Genomic DNA, 20203 nt, shown 5'->3' with positions numbered 1-20203 from the left:
TCTTAATCCTTTCCTTCTAGCTTTCGTCTGTTCTTCCTTGTTTAAGGCTACCTTCTCCTACCGCAAATTTTACAGGGCCTCCTCTTGTCTATATAACACCCTGGTGTGAATTATGAAGAGGCACCAAACTCAAGGCTTGGAGAATGAATGGCGAATGGCTGACTCTAAAATTCATCTGGAAGAACTTTTGGGCAAGGATTGCCCAAATTCGGAAAAGAAGACCAAAAAACGCAACGTGCACTTTTAATATTGATGAGGAAAAAACCACCACTTGCGATTCTAATTGAGGCTGTGTTAAATAGAAAGATTAAATTGGGTCAGGTGCAGTGGCTCACACCTGCAATTCCAACACTTTGGGAAGCTTACACAGGCACATCACTTGAGCCCGGGAGTTTGAGGCCAGCCAGGGCAACATGGGGAGACCCCATCAATGCAAAAAAATGCAGAAAGTAGTCAGGCATGGTGGCATGCGCCTGAGGTCGCAGCTACTCAGGAGGCTAAGGTGGGTGGATTGATTGAGCCCAGGAGATCGAGGCTGCAGTGAGCTGTGATTATGCCACAGCACTGCAACCTGGGCAACAGAGCAAGACCCTGTCTCCATTAAAAAGATTAATTTGGAGAGAATCACCTTTTGTTTAAAAACGTTGCATTTCTCCATATATGCACATAATAGAACTCATTTCTTCAGGTCTTCTTTTTTGCTCATTAGTAAATTTTGGCCAGGTGCAGTGGCTCACGCCTGTAATCCCAGCACTTTGGGAGGCGAAGGCGGGCAGATCACGAGGTCAAGAGATCGAGACCATCCTGGCCAACATGGTGAAAGCCCGTCTCTACTAAAAATACAAAAATTAGCTGGGCGTAGTGGCACGTGCCTGTAGTCCCAGCTACTCGGGAGGCTGAGGCAGGAGAATCGCTTCAATCCAGGAGGCAAACGTTGCAGTGAGCCATGATTGCGCCGCTGCACTCCAGACTGGCCAGAGAGCAAGATTCCATCTCAAAAAATAAAAATAAATTAATTAATTTCAAAGGTTTTTACATGTAGGTCTTGAACATATTTTATTATGCTTATTTCAAGATGTTTTATAGGTTTTGTTGCTATAGCGAGTAAGTTTTTTTTTCTGTTATTCAAAGTTACTGATTACTTCATATTAATCTTTAATACAGTCATTTCACTAAACTCTCTTATTAGTTCTAATGGTTTTTAATCATGATAAGATCTACATACAATTAAATGCACGGATGTTAAATATACAATTTAATGAGCTTTGAATAAATTTATACACTTGTGAAATAACACCCACTCAAGATGGTTTTTTTTTTTTTTTTTTGAGAGATGGGGTCTCACTCTGTCACCCAGGCTGGAATGGACCGGCACAATCTCTGCTCACTGCACCGTCTGCCTCCCAGGCTCAAGCCATCCTCCCATCTCAGCCTCCCGAGTAGCTGGGACTACAGGCATGCACCACCACGCCCAGCTAATTTTTGTATTTTTAGTAGAGACAGGGTTTTAGCATGTTGGCCAGGAAGGTCTCAATCTCTTGACCTCGTGATTCACCCGCCTGGGCCTCCCAAGTGGGTGGCCCAAAGTGCTGGGATTACAGGTATGAGCCATCACGCCCAGCCCATCCTGGTATTTCAATAAGAAAGCTTCTGATGTTTCACTATCTAGTAGATATTCTTTACCTAGTTGAGGAAATTTGTTTGTTATTATCAGGAATGGCTATTAAATTTTATCAAATGCTTTTTAACATCTATAATCATGTATTTTCTTTTTTTATTTGTTATTTTAGTGAATTGCTATGATAGATTTTCCAACATTGAGCCATCTTACATTCTTAGAATAAAATCCTATGAAGGCATAATTCTTTTATACACTGCTGGATTCAATTTGTTAATATCTTATTTAGAAATTTTTTTCTTATAGTCCCAAGTTATATTGGCTCATAGTTTCATTTTCTTGTGCTCTCCTTTTTTGGTATCAGCATTATTTCAAACTCTTAAAAATAAGTTGAGTGGCTTTCCATCTGTTTCTAGGTGTTGGAACCATTTGTAAAATATGAAAATTATCTGTTCCTTGGAGAGTTGCTAAAACAAAAAACACATGTTTTTTTGTTTTGTTTTGTTTTTTGTTTTTTTTTTTTTTGTTTTGAGACAGAGTCTTGCTCTGTTGCCCAGGCTGGGGTGCAGTGGCACGATCCTGGCTCACCAAAGCCCCAACCTCCTGGGCTCAATCGACCAGCCTCCCGAGTAGCTGGGACCACCGCAATGTGCCATCACACCCAACTAATTTTTATATTTTTGTGTGGAGATATGGTTTCAACATGTTGCTCAGGCTAGTCTCGAATTCCTGAGCTCAGATGATCCACCTGCCACAGCCTCCCAAGTGTTGGGATAACAAGCATGAGCCACTGTGCCCGGCTATGGACCTTCTTTGGAGGTAAATTTTCAGTTACTTTTTCATTTACTTTATCATTGCTGTTGGAATTTTAGGAGGCCATTAACAAAGACAGTGATCTTGTCTTTCTCTCTTGAATTTCCAGCTTCCTTCAATGGCAACTACTGCTCCTTTGTTTATCATCTTAGATTCACGGACAGGCAGTTCAGTTTTTGCCCCTTAAACTTCTAAAATGAATCAGAACAGTACATCAGTTAAATTAACCCCAAAATATGGTGGACCCCAGGTCAAAAACTCATTCCTGATTTTATTTGCTATTTCTAATGAAGGCCATTCCAGTATAGCTGGCCAGAGGTTATGCAGTCAAATAAATTACCCACAGAATAATCCTTCAAATTTAAAAAAAATCCTCATTATCAAATTGCTAGGCATAAATTAAAACCCAAAGCTTAAATAAACCTTATCCTTTTAGGTTAAAATTCAGAGATATCAACATTAAAATTTCTTTGGCTAAACTCCTAAAATCATTTCCCCTCTGTGATATTATGATATATTGGGTTTTGTCCACAGTTCCTGGCTTATAACTCCCTAAACTCTTGTTATAGTCTTTTGTTATAATGTTAGGGCACTCAGAAGCAGGCCTCAGAAAACAGAATCTCTCTCTGAACTTGCCCTGCCCTTCTTTCACCAGCCCACAGCAGAACTCTTATCTTCCACCACCTTTATAATCGCAGGTCATGAGACCCTCAATTCAGGAGTCCTGCCCCATCCCCTGGAGGAAGGAACGCTGCACGGAGGAGACTAGGAAGAATGTGAACAGACAGGCCTTGCTGGGTTTCCCCACTCAGTCTACTAGTATTGGATCACACCCTTTTTGTCCAGTTACATTTCTGCATGGTAGTCACTCATGTCTATCCAATAATGTCTCCATTAAAGGCCCAAGAGGACAGGGTTTGGAGAGCTTCTGGATAGCTGAACCCCTGGGGGTTCCCGGAGGGTGGCACGCCCAGGGAGGGCATGGAAGCTCTGCACCCCCTCCCTGTGCCATGCTCTGTGCATCTCTTCATCTGTATCCTTTGTAATATCTTTTGTAATAAACCAGTAAACCTAAGTTAAGTGTCTTCTCGAGTTATGTAAGCCACTCTATCAAATTAATGGGACCCAAAGAGGGAGTCATGGAATCCCCAATTTGAAGCCGGTTGGTCAGAAGTTCCAGAGGCCCGGACTTGTGACTGGTGTCTGATGAGGAAGGGTCAGGGGGAAGTCTGATGGGACTGAGCCCTCAACCTGTGGGATCTGACGCTATCTCCAGGTAGATAATGTTGGAATTAAATTGGAGGGCACCCAGTTGGTGTGCGTTGCAGAATTGACTGCTTGCTTGGTGTGTGGGGAAAACCACCCCACATTTGGTCACAGAAGCCCTCTGTGTCGTGGTGTTGATGATGATGTGTTTTTTGTTTGCTTTTTTTTTTTTTTTTGCTCACTCTTTGATTCCTTATTCTGCTCAATCTAGTTAGAGGGGTGTTGTTTGAAAGACTGAGTAGAGTCTGGATTCATTCATCGTGCATAACCCTCACAGAAATTAGTACAGTTCATTCAGATCTGAGAAACTGAATTAGTTTGAAACCATATGTGTTCAGCCTTTAAAGTCCTAAGACTTGGCCGGGTATGGTTGTTCATGCCTGTAATACTAGCACTTTGGGAGGCCAAGGCAGAAGTATCACTCAAGACCAGCCTGGGCAACATGGTAAAACCCCGTCTCTACAAAACATACAAAAATTAGCTGGGTATGGTAGTGCATGCCTGTAATCCCTGCTGCTCGGGAGGCTGAGGTTGGAAGATTGCTTGAGCCCAGGAGACAGAGGTTGCAGTGAGCTGAAATCATGCGATCTGCACTCCAGCCTAGGTGACAGAGCAAGACTCTGTCTCAAAAAAAAAAAAAGAAAAAGAAAAAGAAATTCCTAAGAGTTAACAGAACACACAAGATTACCCCAGTTCTACTGCCACATATATTGCGTTTAGAAAACAAGTAATTCTATAGCTTTTAGAGGAGTTGAACAAGTACTGAGGACATTAATCTAAGAGAAATATTGTTCTAAGTACTAGCGCTTAATCCTCTATACCCATGTGTCAGTTTCCTAAGATCAGAGCAGAGACTCAGTGGTAGCCAAGATAAGGGGGACAGCCTCCTCAGAATGCTGTCAATAAAACACTAAGCACATATTTAGCTCTTGAGCCCGAGGATCAGTGATTTGGCCTGACCTCAGCTCAGTTCAAGCATATGTCCCACATGGCAAACTCAGAATCAAGGGGCAGAAAAATAGACTCCATTTTTAGCCGAGAGAAAAAAGGTTGGTTACCGAGAGGAGTAAAGAATTGGGGCTATTGACAAAAATCTCTCTATTTTACTCCCCACTCTAAAATAATTGCACAGTGTAAACTAGGCGCATGTCAGGGGCTCCATAGCCACAGGTGGGCAGCAGCTATCATGCTAGGCAGTACAGTTCTAGAGTCACTGGTGTCCTTGCAATTTCTCAAATCCACCGGGCAGTCTCCTGACTCAGAGCGTTTGCTCTTGACCTTCTTTCTGACTGAGACATTCTCCCTCTAGACGTCTGCATGGATCACTCTCTCCTCCCCTTTGGTTTAAATGTCACCTTTTGAGTGATGACTTCTCTGTCTACCCTATTAAAATCGCAGGCCCATCCCCAGGCATTTTCTGTCCATTTTCTCAGCCATTCTTTTTTTTATGTTATTTATTGCTATCTGGAATATTGTGTATTTTAATTATTTATTTCTTTATTACCTATCTTCTTCCATTATAATGTAAGCTCCAGAGGAACTGGTATTTTTTGCCTGTTTTGTTTACTACATACCCCCAGTTCCTAGAGCAATGCCTGGCACATAGTAGACACTCAACAAACATTTGTAGAATAAACTCTATGCCTCTCTGCAAATATTAAATAAATAAGGAGGTCAGTTATATTATAATTGTATCAAACTTATGGTAGGAATCCCAAGAATGCCAAAGAACAGGTTTACCCACATAAAAGGTCTTTATTTGTAGATCCTCCTTACCATAAGGAATAGGAAGCAAGATTTTAAACCTTAATTAGGGTCTGTTAAAAGTAAGATATCCTGATCAGCTAAATCTGGGGCCAAATTTACCCATTACTGTCCTTGTCTTTAGTGCTAGGAGATAATGTTTAAAGGTAATTTGCCCTCTGTGTCTATCTCTGATGTCCAGGAAAAATCTTAGTGGTTGTTATCTGGTTGTCTTCATTGATATTATCTCTAAGGTCTACCCTTGATTTTACTCTCCATCATTATTTCACAATCATGCTAATGCAGTCCTGTGCCACACAATGATGTTTTGGTCAACGACAGACTGGATATACAAGAGTGGTCCCATAAGATTATAATGAAACTGCCCCAGACAGGCATACCATTTTTTCATCTTTTGTCCATATTTTTACTGTACTTTTTCTATGCTTAGATATGTTTAGATACACAAACACCATGATGTTACAATTGTCTGGAGTATTCCGTACAGTAACATGCTATGCAGGTTTGTAACCTAGGAGCCATAGGCCATACCATCTAGCCTAGGGGTATAGTAGGTTAAACCATCTAGGTATGTGTAAGTGCACTCTATGATGTTTGCACAACCACAAAATTGCCTAAGGATGCATTCCTCAGAACGTATCCTCCTTGCTCTGCCACGCCAAAGCTCTTCATTTCTACTTGTGTGATTGGCCAGTTTCTCCCATTTTTGTTGTTGTTGTTTGAGGCAGTGTCTTGCCCTGTTGCCCAGGCCAGAGTGCAGTGGCAGTGGCCTGATCACAGCTTACTGCACTGTCAACCTCCCAGGCTCAAAGGATCCTCCTACCTCAGCCTCCCAAGTAGCTGGGACCACAGGCATGTACCATCACACCGGGCTAATTTTTGTAATTTTTGTAAAGACAGAGTTTCACCATGTTGCTCAGCTGATCCTGAACTTCTGGACTCAAGCAATCCACCAGCCTTGGCTGCCCAAAGTGCTAGGATTACAGGTATGAGCCACTGTATCTGGCCTTTCCATTGTTTTTATTGTCTTAACAACACCGTGGAGTCTCCTTAAAGGGGTAAGTCACCCCAAATCAGCAGTTAAGGCAATCTTTGAGCAACCATTTGCTGTACATCTCCAAGTAAATAGATATGTGAGTCAATATGTGTGGCTTCAAATTATGCCAGTTCGACTTTCCCTCATGCATCAGAAATTTATTGAATATCTAATATATGCCAGGTATAGTGCTATGTTGTATAGCATTAAATAAGATAGACATGAATCTTCTCCCCAAAATTTAAAATCTATTTGGCAAAATAGAAAATTAAACAATTAATTACAATAAACATCGGTAGTATGAGAGAGCATACAGTGGGCTTAGTCTGGGGAGTAGAGTCAGAACACTTCAATTTTTGACATAATTTTTTAATTGACTTTTTGAGGTATTTTTACATACAATAAAATTCACCAATGTCAAGCTTACTATTCAATTAATTTGGACAGATGTATACAGTTGTATAACCTCTACCACAATCAAGACCATTTTCGTCACTTCTAAAAGTTCTTTTATGCCCCCACTGTAGGCAATCTCATCCCCCAACCCATTCCCAACTTCTGACAATCACTTCTCTGCTTTCTATTACTACAATTTTGCCTTTTCTAGAATTTCATATACCTGGACTCATAATATGGAGTCTATTGTGTCTGATTTCTTTCACTTAGCATAATATGGCTTTGAGATCCATCCATGTATCAACAGCTTGTTCCTTTTTATTTCTGAGCAGAATTCCACTGTATAGATACTGTACACTGTCATTATTCATTTACCAGTTGATGGACATTTGGGTCATTTCCTGTTCTGGCCTATTATGATAAAGCAGCTATGGACATTGGTGTTCAAGTCTTTGTACATATGTTTTTATTTTTCTTTGGTAAATACCTAAGGAGTATGGAGAATTGTATGGTATAAGAAGTATAAGAAATTGCCGGCCAGGCATGGTGGCTCATGCCTGTAATCCCAGCACTTTGGGAGGCTAAGGCAGGTAGATCACTTGAGGTCAGGAGTTTGCAACGGGCTTGGCCAACATGGTGAAACCCCATCTTTACTAAAAATACAAAAATTCGCCAGGCATGCTGGTGAGCACCTGTAATTCCAGCTACTGGGGAAGCTGAGGCAGGAGAATCACTTGAACCCAGGAGGCAGAGACTGCAGTGAGCCAAGACCACAGCACAGCACTCCAGCCTGGGTGACAGTGAGACTCTGTCTAAAAAAAAAAAAAAAGAGAGACAGAGAGAAAAGAAATTGCCATTCTAAAATGGCTGTGACATTTTTTTTGCATTCCCACCAACAAAATGTGAGGGTACCAGTTGCTCCATATTTGCACCAACACTTGTTATAGTTGGTCTTTTTAATTTTAGCCATTCTAGTAAGTGTGCAATATGACTTCATTGTGCTTTGATTTGCATTTCTTTGATACCTAATGATGCTGCACATATTTTTGTGTGCTTAATCGCCATCTATATATCTTCTTTGGTGAAATGGCTGTTGAGATTTTTGCCTAAGTTTTTAAAATTTGTCTTCTTATTATTGTATTTAAAGGGTTCTTTATAATTCAAGATACAAATCATTTTTCAGATATTTGTTTTGAAAATATTTTCTCCCAGTCTCTCGCTTGACTCATTTTGTTGACAGTATCTTTTCAAGATCAACCATTTTAATTTTGATGAAGTTCAATTTGTCTTTTTTTTTTTTTTTTTTTTTGAGATAAGGTCTCTGTCACCTAAGCTGGAGTGCAGTGGCAAAATCTTAGCTCATTGCAACCTCACACTCCTGGGCACAGTAGCTGGGGCTACATGTGCATACCACCATGCTCAGCTAATTTTTTTATTTTTTGTAGAGACAGGGTCTCACTTTGTTGCCCAGGATTGTCTCAAACACCTGGGCTCAATCGATCCTCCTACCTCAGCTTCCTAAAGTGCTGAGGCGAGAGCCACTGCACCTGGTCCAATTTTTTAATAGTTTGTGATTTTTGTGTCCTATCAAGGTCACAAAGATTTTTGTCTCTATTTTCTTAAGTATTATGGTTTTAGTTCTTACATTATGTGACCTGATTTTTATGTTCACCTCTCAACTTAATAAAATTGTTCCAAAAGAATAGACATCCAAACCCAAACCTAGTGAAAGTATTTGGCTGTAATAAGATGCATCATCATTCTCTAGGCTCCAGATTTGAAGTCGCATTTCAAAGAATACTGACTCTCAGTTGGGATGATGGCCTTCTTGATTTAGACTTCTATTTGTTGTCAACAGAGAGCAAAACCAATGTGATCTGCCTGCCAATGTTCAGTGAGGTTTCCTCATCTGGAATGTGCTTTCTCCCCATGAGAAGTAAAGGAAGGGAAACATTTTGGGGGTTGACATCCCACCCAACTCTCGTCCAAAACGTTGCATGTGCCTCTACCTTTTCATATTAGATTGAATTTTCAAAATTCATCAGTCCCCACTAGACTGCAGGCAGGTGAAGTTCAGGGCTTGTGCCTTGCTGTGTATCCCTAGGTTTGAGATCTAATTTAACAAACGCTTTGTGAATGAGAGGAAGAATCCCTGGATCTGCTGTTTTGCTGGTGTAAGGGAGCCACCAGGCAGTGTGGTGTAGTTTCAAGGTCTACTGCTCAGGAGCTTGGGACCATTTTCCTTTAAAGCCATCTCGGTACTCCGAGCTTTAGGCACAGTGCCTGGCGCGCAGTAGAGAACTAAGGGCAGAGAAAAGGGGAAGGAAATTTGTTTAAAATCCCAAACCCCAGCATTTACGACGGGAAGCAGGCAAACTGGACAGCCTTCAGGCGTAGCAGACGGCGAAAAATATTCAGGATAGAATCTCAATTCCTCCTGGGCAGCAGAGGCAACTCTTGAGGCCAAATCCCGTACTTCGAATTTTGGGGACTTTGTGTGGACCCATGCTTCTCTAGTAGGGGAATGTCATGAAGACTGAAATCTTGAGTCTGCGGGATTCAGGGGATTCAAAACTCACTCCCTGCAGGTATAGCAACCCTGGTCGCCTAGCAACTATAGGTCGATCGCTCGGCGCTCGATTCTAGCCGGCCGGATGGAGACGCAGAGCTCACGGCGGAGCCTCTCGCGGCCAGCGCATCTGCCGCGCGCACGCGCGGAGAGGCCTGGGCTGGGAGAGGGGCGAGGCGGTGCGCGGGCGCCGCTTGCGGGCCGCGGTGGGGAGGGCGCACGCACGGGGGGCGGAGCGGCGGGTGCCGAGAGTGGCTGAGGAGCCGGAAACGCGCCGCGGAGGGTGCGGCCCTGAGGAAGCAGCGGGCTGGGAAGGGCCGGGCCGGGCGGGAAACGTTAGGGCAACGGCCCCCGGGGTGAGGGGGCCGAGGGGACGGGCAGGGCCCCGAGGCGAACTCTGCCCGGATGAGGAACAAAGCAGTGGGGCAGGCGCGCGCGCCCCCAGCGCAGCTGTCAGGTGGGCTGCGCGCGGGCCCAGCCGGAGCGGGGCGGGGAGAGGCGGCCCGGCCTGCGGGCTAATCCGCAGCCCTTGGGAGGCAGTGTCGGCAGCGCTTGGGGCTCTCAGGTGGCTAGAAGATGGGAGCTGCGACCTCGTTGTGGTTTTGGTGACCGCTCTTGTCCCACTCCCCCAGGTTGGGCAGCCCCCCTCCCGAAGCTTCTGGACGGAAGGCCCCGGGTGTTCCCCGACATGCCCCAACCCGTGACGGGGTGCACGGCCACCGGCCGTCGGGAGAAGTTGGGCGGCCCCGGGCGACCCCGGGGACGAGTGGCCGCGTCGGTGCAGCGGTTGTGAGCAAGATGCGGTAGCACGTGACCGTGGAACGCAAACCCTGATGCCTGTTCCCCACCACCCGAGCGCTCCTTTCTCTGACATTTGGCCCCAAGCTGATGCATCACAGGTGAGTAGGGAGGTGGGCTTCAGCACTGGTGACATCTTTGGAAACTATCTAGCAAGTGAGTGTCCAGGGTCAGTGCCGTTGTTTTTGGTGCCATTAAGAAGGTTACAGGTGTGATTTGCAAAGGGGACAAGAAATCCAGAAACAAGTATTGGATGGAATGTAATCTCGTGCATCCTAATTTACTCCACATGTGAAAAGTTGTTCCCAATAGTCACACGTTTATTGTTGGCTTGTTGACACCTTTTTCCTGTGTCTTTCAGTTATTTGAGCGTTTAATATATTTTTCTGGATTCCACCGTATATTATTATCTCATTATGCTTCACCTTGAGTTTTGCTGGTATGGCAGGGACGATAGAGTGAGGGAATTAAGTTCTTAATTCTGCAAGCTTCGTGCTGATGTTTAAAGTACTTTTAAGTACAGAAGCAGGCCAAAGAAATTGTTGTATTTGGCTGTTTTTTCAAGACCCTTTCAAAGGCCGTATGTTTAGAATGAGGAAGATAAGGCACAAATTCATTGAAATTATTGAAGCCCCACTTTGCAAAGTGGCTGCATTTCAGTTAGTTTCTTATATTTTATGCGAAGAGGTGTAAAATCAGCACCTGGCAGATGGTTGCATAGGTCAATTAGAAACACACACATAAAGTGCAGAACTGTGTAGGATAAAATTATTATCCTGTGTAATTATCCTGTGTAGGGTTAAAATTATTATCCTGTGTAGGGTAAAATTATTATCCTGTGTAGGGTAAAATTATTTTACCCTAAATGAGTAGGTAAGATAGAGCTTAGTATCTTGATTCTTGCCATCTTCCGGGATTGCTTCTTAGAATCTCATAGGAGAAAGAAAATGAGAATAGAATTGCATTTTAGAATGAGAAAGTCTTATGAGGATCATATTGTACATTCCCTTCATCTGCCTTCTCTCTGTGGGATACTCATTACCTTTGGTTTATGGCTGCTGAGGTCATCACGTTTTAGTGACTCACAACAAAGCAGAAATCTGCTGAGCCTCTCGCATTAAACTCTGGTTTGAGAAGGCCTAGGACTCAACCTAGAAACACCATGCTGATTTTTATCTTGAGATTAAATAAATATTCAGGAATTTTCAGAATGAGAGTTGAAGGTGCAGACCTGTAGTTGTACTTTTAAAAAATATTGTAACCAATTTGTTAAGTAGGCTGTTATGGCTGTAGTGATTGTAGTGTTTTAATTATGGTTGTAGCTATAAAGAGTTATGGGAAAAGTCTGTTTTAAATCAACTCAAGCCCAGCAGCTTTCAAAATTAAGGAGATATGTTTTCTTTAGGCTACAGGGATTGTTTGCTTTTTTTTTTTGTTTTTAAGACACAGTCTCACTCTGTCACCCAGGTTGGAGTGTAGAGGTGCAAGCGGAGCTCACTGCAACCCCGACCTCCCCACTTCAGTCTCCCCTGTAGCTGGAACCACAAGCACGAACCACCATGCCTGGCTAAGTTTAAAAAAAAAATGTTTAGTAGAGACAAGGGTCTCACTGTGTTGCCTAGGGAGGTCTCCAACTCCTGGACTCAAGCGATCCTTCTGTCTTGGCCTCCCAAAGTGCTGGGATTACAGGTGTAAATCACCACGCCTGGCCTGCTTTATAGTCTAATAAAAACTGTTATTAGCATGCTGTTCTTCATAAGGTGTACCTCATTTGCCAGGTGCTTCTAGCTGTCTTTCTGATAAGGATGATGAGTTAGCATTGCTCCATCCAATTAGAAAAAAAAATTCAGAATGTCTGTTCTATACAAGGTACTACGTTGGCCTTTTACATTTTATTGATGTCTTAGAGCTTAGTTTTATGGGATACATGGCCAGGGATAAGGGTGAAACTTATGGGTGTATCATAATGCAGGAAACAGGTCTATGTGGAACTTTAAATATACGCCACAATATAAGTAGATAGGCCCTAATGTATTGCAACTGTGTGAAAGGCAATATAGTTCCTTTGTTGTAATGTCTTTCTTACTATAGTTAAGAGCTTTGGTTTCTTAAATTAGATCTGAATTTAAATCCCAACTCTCCTTACTGGTTATGTGATTCTGGGTTAAGTTTCTTAGCATCACTGAATTTTAAGTTTCCTCATCTTTAAAGTGGGATTAAGAATAATACCGACCTCCAGCCTGGGCAACATAGGGAGACCCCATCTCTTCAAAATAAAAACAAATTAGCCAGGCATGGTGGCACATGCCTGTGGTTCCAGCTACTTGGGGGGCTGAAGTGGGAGGATCTCATGAGCCTAGAAGGTAGAGACTGCAGTCAGCTGTGATCATGCCACTGCATTCCAGCTTGCAGCGACTGAGCAAGACCCTGTCTCAAAAACGAAAACAAAAACAAAAGGATTAAGAGAGATAGTTACATGTAAATTACTTAGCCCAATACGTAGCACATGGTAAGGGAGCCATAAATTTTAGCTATTATTATTTTCAGGTTGATTGATAAAATGGCGTTGCCGTTTTTCAGAATTAAAAACCTATTTAGATTTGATTTCACTGCTGAGGAATATGTAACCTCATTTGATTCCTCTTCTCTGCTTCCCATACGCAGAGAATAATTCATTATTATGATGCTCAGTGTAAGGACTGGAGGTCATTAGAGAGCCCCTTTTGGATAACCTGTTGGCTAGCCTAGTGGTTCTATAATGTTTGTAATATGGCAGTCTCTGAATTCTGATAAAAGAACTAATACTTTTTGATAATAGCCTTCAGTGCTGTTTTATTCAAATCAGTATTACTCTTATTCGAAAGACATTTGTAATGGCAGTGCAAGATGGATTGCATAGAAAAGGTGATTCCTAGATTCTTCACCTTGCCAAAAATAGTCTGTAGTTAAAAAAAAGTTTGGTGCAATGAAAAACTTTTTGGCAGTGTTTTGCAGTTTAATCTGTGTTCTTTCACTTAACAGCTATGTGATTTGGGGCATATGACATGGCCTCTTTGAGCCGTAATTCCCTCATCTATCTTACGTTGCAGTATTGGTGTGAGGATTTGAAGTCATTTTAAATGAAGTGGTAGCAAAGCTTGCATAGTGACCCTCAATATATGGAGGACATTAATATTAGGACATTAAAAACTGATACAGAATCTTAGTAAACTGTTGCTGAATGGGGAAAATATGGTGCTTTTCACATCATTGATAATTTGAATCTTTAACTCCTATTGGAAATGATTAGTAAAATTTATTTGAGTAAGTTAAAATGCACTGCCTAAAAAACTACTGGTTTGAAATAATAAGCCATTTGGAGAAAAATAAATATTGTAAAAGACGAAGCTTGAGTGATGTAAAAAAAACAAACTGTCATTGCCATGTGCTCTAAGGATTGCAAACCTTGCTTTAGATGGTGTGCCTAGAGTTTCGAGCAAGGCGGAATTCAAATCCTATTTCTGCTATGTGACATTGAATTGAGTTTTTTTTTTTTTTTTTGAGACGGAGTCTCGCTCTGTCACCCAGGCTGGAGTACAGTGGCCGGATCTCAGCTCACTGCAAGCTCCGACTGCAAGCTCCGCCTCCCGGGTTTACGCCATTCTCCTGCCTCAGCCTCCCGAGTAGCTGGGACTACAGGCGCCCGCCACCGCGCCCGGCTAATTTTTTGTATTTTTAGTAGAGACGGGGTTTCACCGTGTTAGCCCGCACTTTGAATTGAGTTTTTTAATGTCTCAATCTCAGTTTTCTTATCAGTAGAAAGAATATGGCACTAGCTGTCTAAGAGAATTGTTGAGTGTAAAAGTGAATAGTTGGCTAAGTCCCATTTCCCCATCCCCACTCTTTCAGTTTCTTCAGTATCTTAATACAGAGTCATCAGAGTAAATTTTTGCATAACTAGTTGTGTGTGTTCTTTTCTAGAATGAATGAAATGAACCTGAGCCCAGTGGGGATGGAGCAGCTGACTTCATCCTCTGTGAGCAATGCCTTGCCAGTCTCAGGAAGTCACCTGGGATTGGCTGCCTCACCCACTCACAGTGCCATCCCTGCCCCAGGTGAGTGGTAAGGGAGACCTACTGCTTTCAACACTTAACTGTGTTATCAATTCTAAATGGAGTCTAGAAGAGATCAGAGCCCCTTTAAGGGTAGAAGGGAGAAGGTAAGCAGGCCTGAATGGTGGTTCGACATGTGATAGGTAATGGAAAAGAAGGTTTTTGTAGAGGTAGAATATTAGAGTTCTAGTGGATAGTAGTAGCAGTTTTTTTCTGATAGTCCTCTTCTAAGTTGGTAGCTTTTTGTCTAGAGCTGTAATTAACTTGGCATTTTATTTAGGGTTGCCCATTCATCTGGTTCACACTTTAGTACTCTGTCCCTGGGTTAATAGAAGAGAATCAGTTAAAGTTACTCTAATAACTCTTCCCAGAGAGCATGGGGAATTGGGCTTTATATTCCACTGGGTTTGAAATTAAATGGCAATAACTGCAGATGCACCAGGTCTAAAATTATGTGGAAAGCAGTATGATACTTTTACATGGGGCTTTTACATGGAACGCCTCATGAGCCTCCATACGCAAAATAGTATAGGAAAAATTCACTCTTCCTATCACTGTACTTTTTTTTTTCTTTTTTAAAACAGAATGTCGCTCTGTCATCCAGGCTGGAGTGCAGGGGCACGATCTCAGCTGACGGCAACCTTTGCTTCCCAGGTTCAAATGATTCTCCTGCTTTGGCCTCCGGAGTAGCTGGGATTATAGGCACGTGCCACTACACCTGGCTAATTTTCTTTCTTTCTTTCTTTTTTTTTTTTTTTTTTTTTTGAGATGGAGTTTCGCTCTTATTGCCCAAGCTGGAGTGCAGTGGTGCGATCTCGCCTCACTGCAACCTCCACCTCCCGGGTTGAAGCAATTCTCCTGCCTCAGCATCCCGAGTAGCTGGGACTATAGGCACGTGCCACCACGCTCGACTAATTTTTTGTATTTTTAGTAGAAACAGGGTTTCACCATATTAGCCAGGCTGGTCTTAAACTCCTGACCTCAGGCAATCTGCCCTCCTTGGCCTCCCAGAGTGCTGGGATTACAGGCGTGAGCTACCATGCCAGCCATCACTGTACTTTTAAAACCTTTTTTCTACCTAGCTTCATTTTCTTATTCCATTGAAATGGAATATAAATGGAATAAATATTCTATTGATTATTACAATGATAAGCTGTCAGTTCTTTAGGATCAATGACATTGTAATGTATTGGACTTTCTTTGTCAAAGTAGGAGTTAGTGTAAATAAATCTATATCTTGTTTAAATAGTTCTCTAAAGAGAATTACTTGCTTAATTAATAAAATGCAGCAGTTAAATAAGATTCATCGAAACTAGGGTCTCTTCACATTTAAGTGTCCACAAAAGAAATTTTTAAAAATTATTAGTGGTTAACCCATTTGATTGTTTTGTAGGCATTCCTTTTAGTGGGCACTCTTGTTAAGGAGGAAAACTTATTAAAAAATATTGCCAACCAGGCACAGTGGCTCACGCCTGTAATCCCTGCACTTCGAGAAGCCAAGACAGGAGGATCACTTGAGCCCAGGAGTTCAAGATCAGCCTGGGTAACATAAGGAGACCCCATCCCTGCAAAGAAAAAAATAAAAATTAGCTGGGCATGGTAGCACACGCCTGTAGTCCCAGCTATGTAGGAGCTACGTAGGAGGCTGAGATGGGAGGGCCACTTGAGCCCGGAAAGCTGAGGCTGCGTGACCCATGATCATGCTGCTGTGCTCCAGCCTGGGCAACAGAGCAAAACCTTGTCTCAAAAAAAAAAAAAATATTGCCCCTAGCAAAAATATGCCAATCAGCCCTGACCTAGTTGATGGGTATTTATTATGATACTTAAGCACAGTAAAAGTCACTTCACTTTGGAAGTACATATAACTCAAAGTAGATACAATCTCACATTTAAAGTTTTTTTTAATCACAAAGTATAGCATATATACAAAAGATTGTATGAAAATGTACATGTACAGTTTTACATCTAACTAAATTACGTTATTTTCCGAGTAGAAATGAAATATTCTCACCATATAAAATGGTAAATATAATAAAGTTTAAAAAATACCAAAACAATTTCATACTATCGCTACCTAGGGACCACTCCTGTGAATATTTTATGTTTCCATTTTTTTCTGTGTATAATTTGTTTTCTTGTGTTTAAACTCGGTTTTTAATTCTAAATTAAATATTTTAGCTGGGCACGGTGGCAGTCCCAGCACTCTGGGAGGCTGAGGTGGGTGGATCACTCGAGGCCAGAAGTTCGAGACCAGCCTGGCCAACATGGTGAAACCCTGTCTCTAGCAAAAATACAAAAATTAGCCGAGTGTGGTGATGTGTGCCTGTAATCCCAGCTACTCAGGAGGTTGAGGTAGGAGAATCGCTTGAACCCTACCTCAAGGCGGAGATTGCAGTGAGCCGAGATCACACCACTGCACTCCAGCCTGGGCAACAAAGCAAGACTCCGTCTCAAATCAATCGATAATTAATTAATTATTTTGGTATTTAAGCACAATACAGACAATTGGAGTATTAACTTGCCAGTTTAGAAGTAACTTAAAAACTATCTTTGGGACTACGACTACTTTGTTTAGGACTATTTGTGGATATTTGCACATCGTCTATCTAAGGATGAAAAGGGGTACTAGGTGAGATTTTTGCCCATATGTAAAAACCTTTCTAAGAATTTAGCCAGTGGTTGTCGTGAGAACTTTTAGTTACCTATTTTCTTTTAACTGAGAAAAAAAATTTTGTTTTGTAGGCCTCCCAGTGGCAATTCCAAACCTGGGTCCCTCCCTGAGCTCTCTGCCTTCTGCTCTGTCTCTAATGCTCCCAATGGGTATTGGAGATCGAGGGGTGATGTGTGGGTTACCTGAAAGAAACTACACCCTACCTCCACCACCTTACCCTCACCTGGAGAGCAGTTATTTCAGAACCATTCTACCTGGTAAGTGTTATAGTTATTTGGGATGTTAGAAAAAAAGAATGGCGCCAGCTTTTAAGCTTAGTTCCTGAAGATCTGAATAACACTTTTTTCTGTTTGTCACTATTAGATATTAATCTCTAGGCAGGAAAAATGTCTTTGTTTATATTTATGTACTTTTCCTCTTAAAGTGTGCGTATAACACATTATTAATACAGTTTGACTAAGCTGAATTTCTTAATTGCACTTAATTTTTCTTCTTTTTCTTCCAGTATCTCTTTCATTCAGTCTTTATAATTCTGCAGCTATAATTCCAGTCAAGCAGTACAGAGAGAGTCTCTCTCTCTCTCTCTCTCTCTCTTTCTCTCTTTCTCTCGGAGACGGGGTCTCACTATGTTGCCCAGGCTGGACTGGAACTCCTGAGCTCAAGTGATCCTCTCACCTCAGGCTCTTGAGTAGCTGGGACTACAGGCACATGCCTGCCTTGAGACCATACCATACTCTTTCTTTTTTATAAGTAACTCTTTTTAAAAAAAGAGATGGGGTTTTGGCATGTTGCCCAGGCTGGTCTCGAACTCCTGCACTGAAGCCATATGCCCACTACAGCATCCCAAAGTGCTGGGATTACAGGCATGAGCCACTGTGCCTGGCCCAAGACCATACTTTCTGTACAATTGTTTATCTTTACTTTTTTCACTTTATCTTTTTGTCTGCTGTTACGTGGGTATTTTCCTTTGCTGCTACGTGGTTTTCATAATTATCCTTTTTAATGATGCATTACTTTCTACTGAATGGGTATTTGATGGTTTATTATCTTTATTGTTGGACAGTTTGGTTTTTCCAGCTTTTATTACCATTGTAACGCTCTTATGAATGTCTTTATGTATAATATTTACAAAATGGATTTAGAGAAGATTACCATAAGTGGAATTTCTTGTACAAGAGGGTATTAACATTTTTGAGGTTCTTAATATATATACTTCACAAAGAAGTTTTAGCAGTTTACATTCCCACTGGCAGTTTAGTGTCATTTCACCACATCCTCCCAAGCACAAGTGTTAATTTGTTTTGTTTTAATAAAACAGGTACAATTGTGACTTGTATTAAATAGTTTGTGTTATGATAGTTTAATTATATTAAATTGTATTTAATTAAGTTTTATTTTTCACGTAGAAGATCTGTTCTTAAATCATTTTACCTTTTAATAATTAGTAGAGCAAATTTTACGCCTTAGGACTCAGGAATTGCAGCCATATGTATATTAAAGGTAGTGTTTTCGTTAGTGATTCCCAGTTAGCTTCAAAGGAACATAGTTAACTTTTTAAGGATTTTTGAGTTTTACAGAAAAAACTCAATTATGGTATATGTATGTTGCTATTTGTAAAATGATGTGTATCGATTAAATTAAAGAAGCAGGAGATTATTTGAACCTAGTAATATTTGTAAGGAAATAGCTTCTAGTGCTTGGAATTCTTCAATGATGTACTAAAAGTCTCTGATATCTTATCTTTTCCTTTTCTCAGGCATTTTATCTTATTTAGCTGACAGACCACCTCCTCAGTACATCCACCCCAACTCTATAAATGTTGATGGTAATACAGCATTATCTATCACCAATAACCCTTCAGCACTAGATCCCTATCAGTCCAATGGAAATGTTGGATTAGAACCAGGCATTGTTTCAATAGATTCTCGCTCTGTGAACACACATGGTGCCCAAAGTCTTCATCCCAGTGATGGCCATGAGGTGGCCTTGGACACGGCAATCACTATGGAGAACGTTTCTAGGGTTACCAGCCCAATTTCGACAGATGGAATGGCAGAGGAGCTTACAATGGACGGTGTTGCAGGCGACCATTCCCAAATCCCAAATGGCTCCAGAAGTCATGAACCTTTGTCTGTGGATTCTGTGAGCAACAACCTTGCAGCAGACGCTGTAGGACATGGTGGTGTGATACCCATGCATGGGAATGGCCTGGAGCTCCCTGTGGTCATGGAGACAGACCACATTGCAAGTCGGGTCAATGGCATGTCTGACAGTGCCCTCAGTGACTCCATCCACACTGTGGCCATGAGCACCAACTCTGTAAGCGTGGCACTCTCTACCTCACACAACCTTGCCTCCCTAGAATCTGTTTCCCTCCATGAAGTTGGCCTCAGCCTAGAACCTGTGGCTGTCTCCTCCATCACCCAGGAGGTTGCTATGGGGACAGGTCATGTAGATGTATCTTCAGACAGTCTTTCTTTTGTACCACCTTCACTGCAAATGGAAGACTCCAATTCAAACAAGGAAAACATGGCAACCTTGTTTACAATTTGTGAGTGTGCTTAGCCTTTCTTTTTTGGAAATATTTGTAAAAAGGGCCACCATCCCTAACCAGTTAAGTCACAGTTTGGCATTAAGGGAGTATAGAAAGTAACTAGACCTTGGAACTTTTCTTTGCCTTGGTATTGTCCTTTATATTAATGTGGTGCTTTTTCTTCAAGTAAGCCAAATGATATACATACATTTAGTTGGTTCTTACAGCATCCTCCTGAAGAAATTAAATGTGAAGTAGTCATTTTTGTATTTTGCAGATAAGCTTAGCACGTGCGGTAGTGTGTGCCTGTAGTCCCAGCTATTCTGGAGGCAGGGGCAGGAGGGTTGCTTGAGCCCAGGAGTTTCAGGCTATACTGTGCTACGATCACACCTGTGAATAGTCCCAGCTATTCTGGAGGCAGGGGCAGGGGGTTGCTTGAGCCCAGGAGTTTCAGGCTATAGTGGGCTATGATCACACCTGTGAATAGTACTGCACTCCATCCTGGGCAACAAAGTGAGACCCTGTCTCTGAAAAACAATCATAATGATAATACAGTATTTTTTTTTAAAAGGTCAGTTTAGCCCAGTAATAGTTAAGGTATTTCCCAAGATTTCACAAATAGAGAGTTATAGGGGTAAATTCAATAAA

General features: G+C 41.8%; 1 protein-coding gene across 2 annotated transcripts in view; it reads left to right on the top strand.

Annotated features, from left to right (window-relative positions):
* Positions 1-9738: 9738 nt before the first annotated feature.
* The window catches only part of PRDM4 (PR/SET domain 4), a 28305-nt gene continuing 17840 nt past the window's right edge, over positions 9739-20203 (top strand). The window contains exons 1-5 of one of the 2 annotated variants that reach the window (XM_003907100.5): positions 9739-9919; positions 10095-10361; positions 14221-14354; positions 17094-17279; positions 18779-19573. In XM_003907100.5, the coding sequence (XP_003907149.1) occupies positions 10351-10361; positions 14221-14354; positions 17094-17279; positions 18779-19573 (1126 nt within the window). In that variant the 5' untranslated portion in view covers positions 9739-9919; positions 10095-10350. Of the gene's footprint in view, positions 9920-10094; positions 10362-14220; positions 14355-17093; positions 17280-18778; positions 19574-20203 lie in introns of those variants that run through there. The other variant, XM_021922864.2, reaches the window with a different exon arrangement.

Source organism: Papio anubis, chromosome 9 (assembly GCF_008728515.1).
Source record: "Papio anubis isolate 15944 chromosome 9, Panubis1.0, whole genome shotgun sequence".
Lineage (NCBI taxonomy): Eukaryota > Metazoa > Chordata > Mammalia > Primates > Cercopithecidae > Papio > Papio anubis.
The sequence above is the reverse complement of the archived record's forward strand: the minus strand, read 5'-3'. Positions and strand labels throughout refer to the sequence as shown.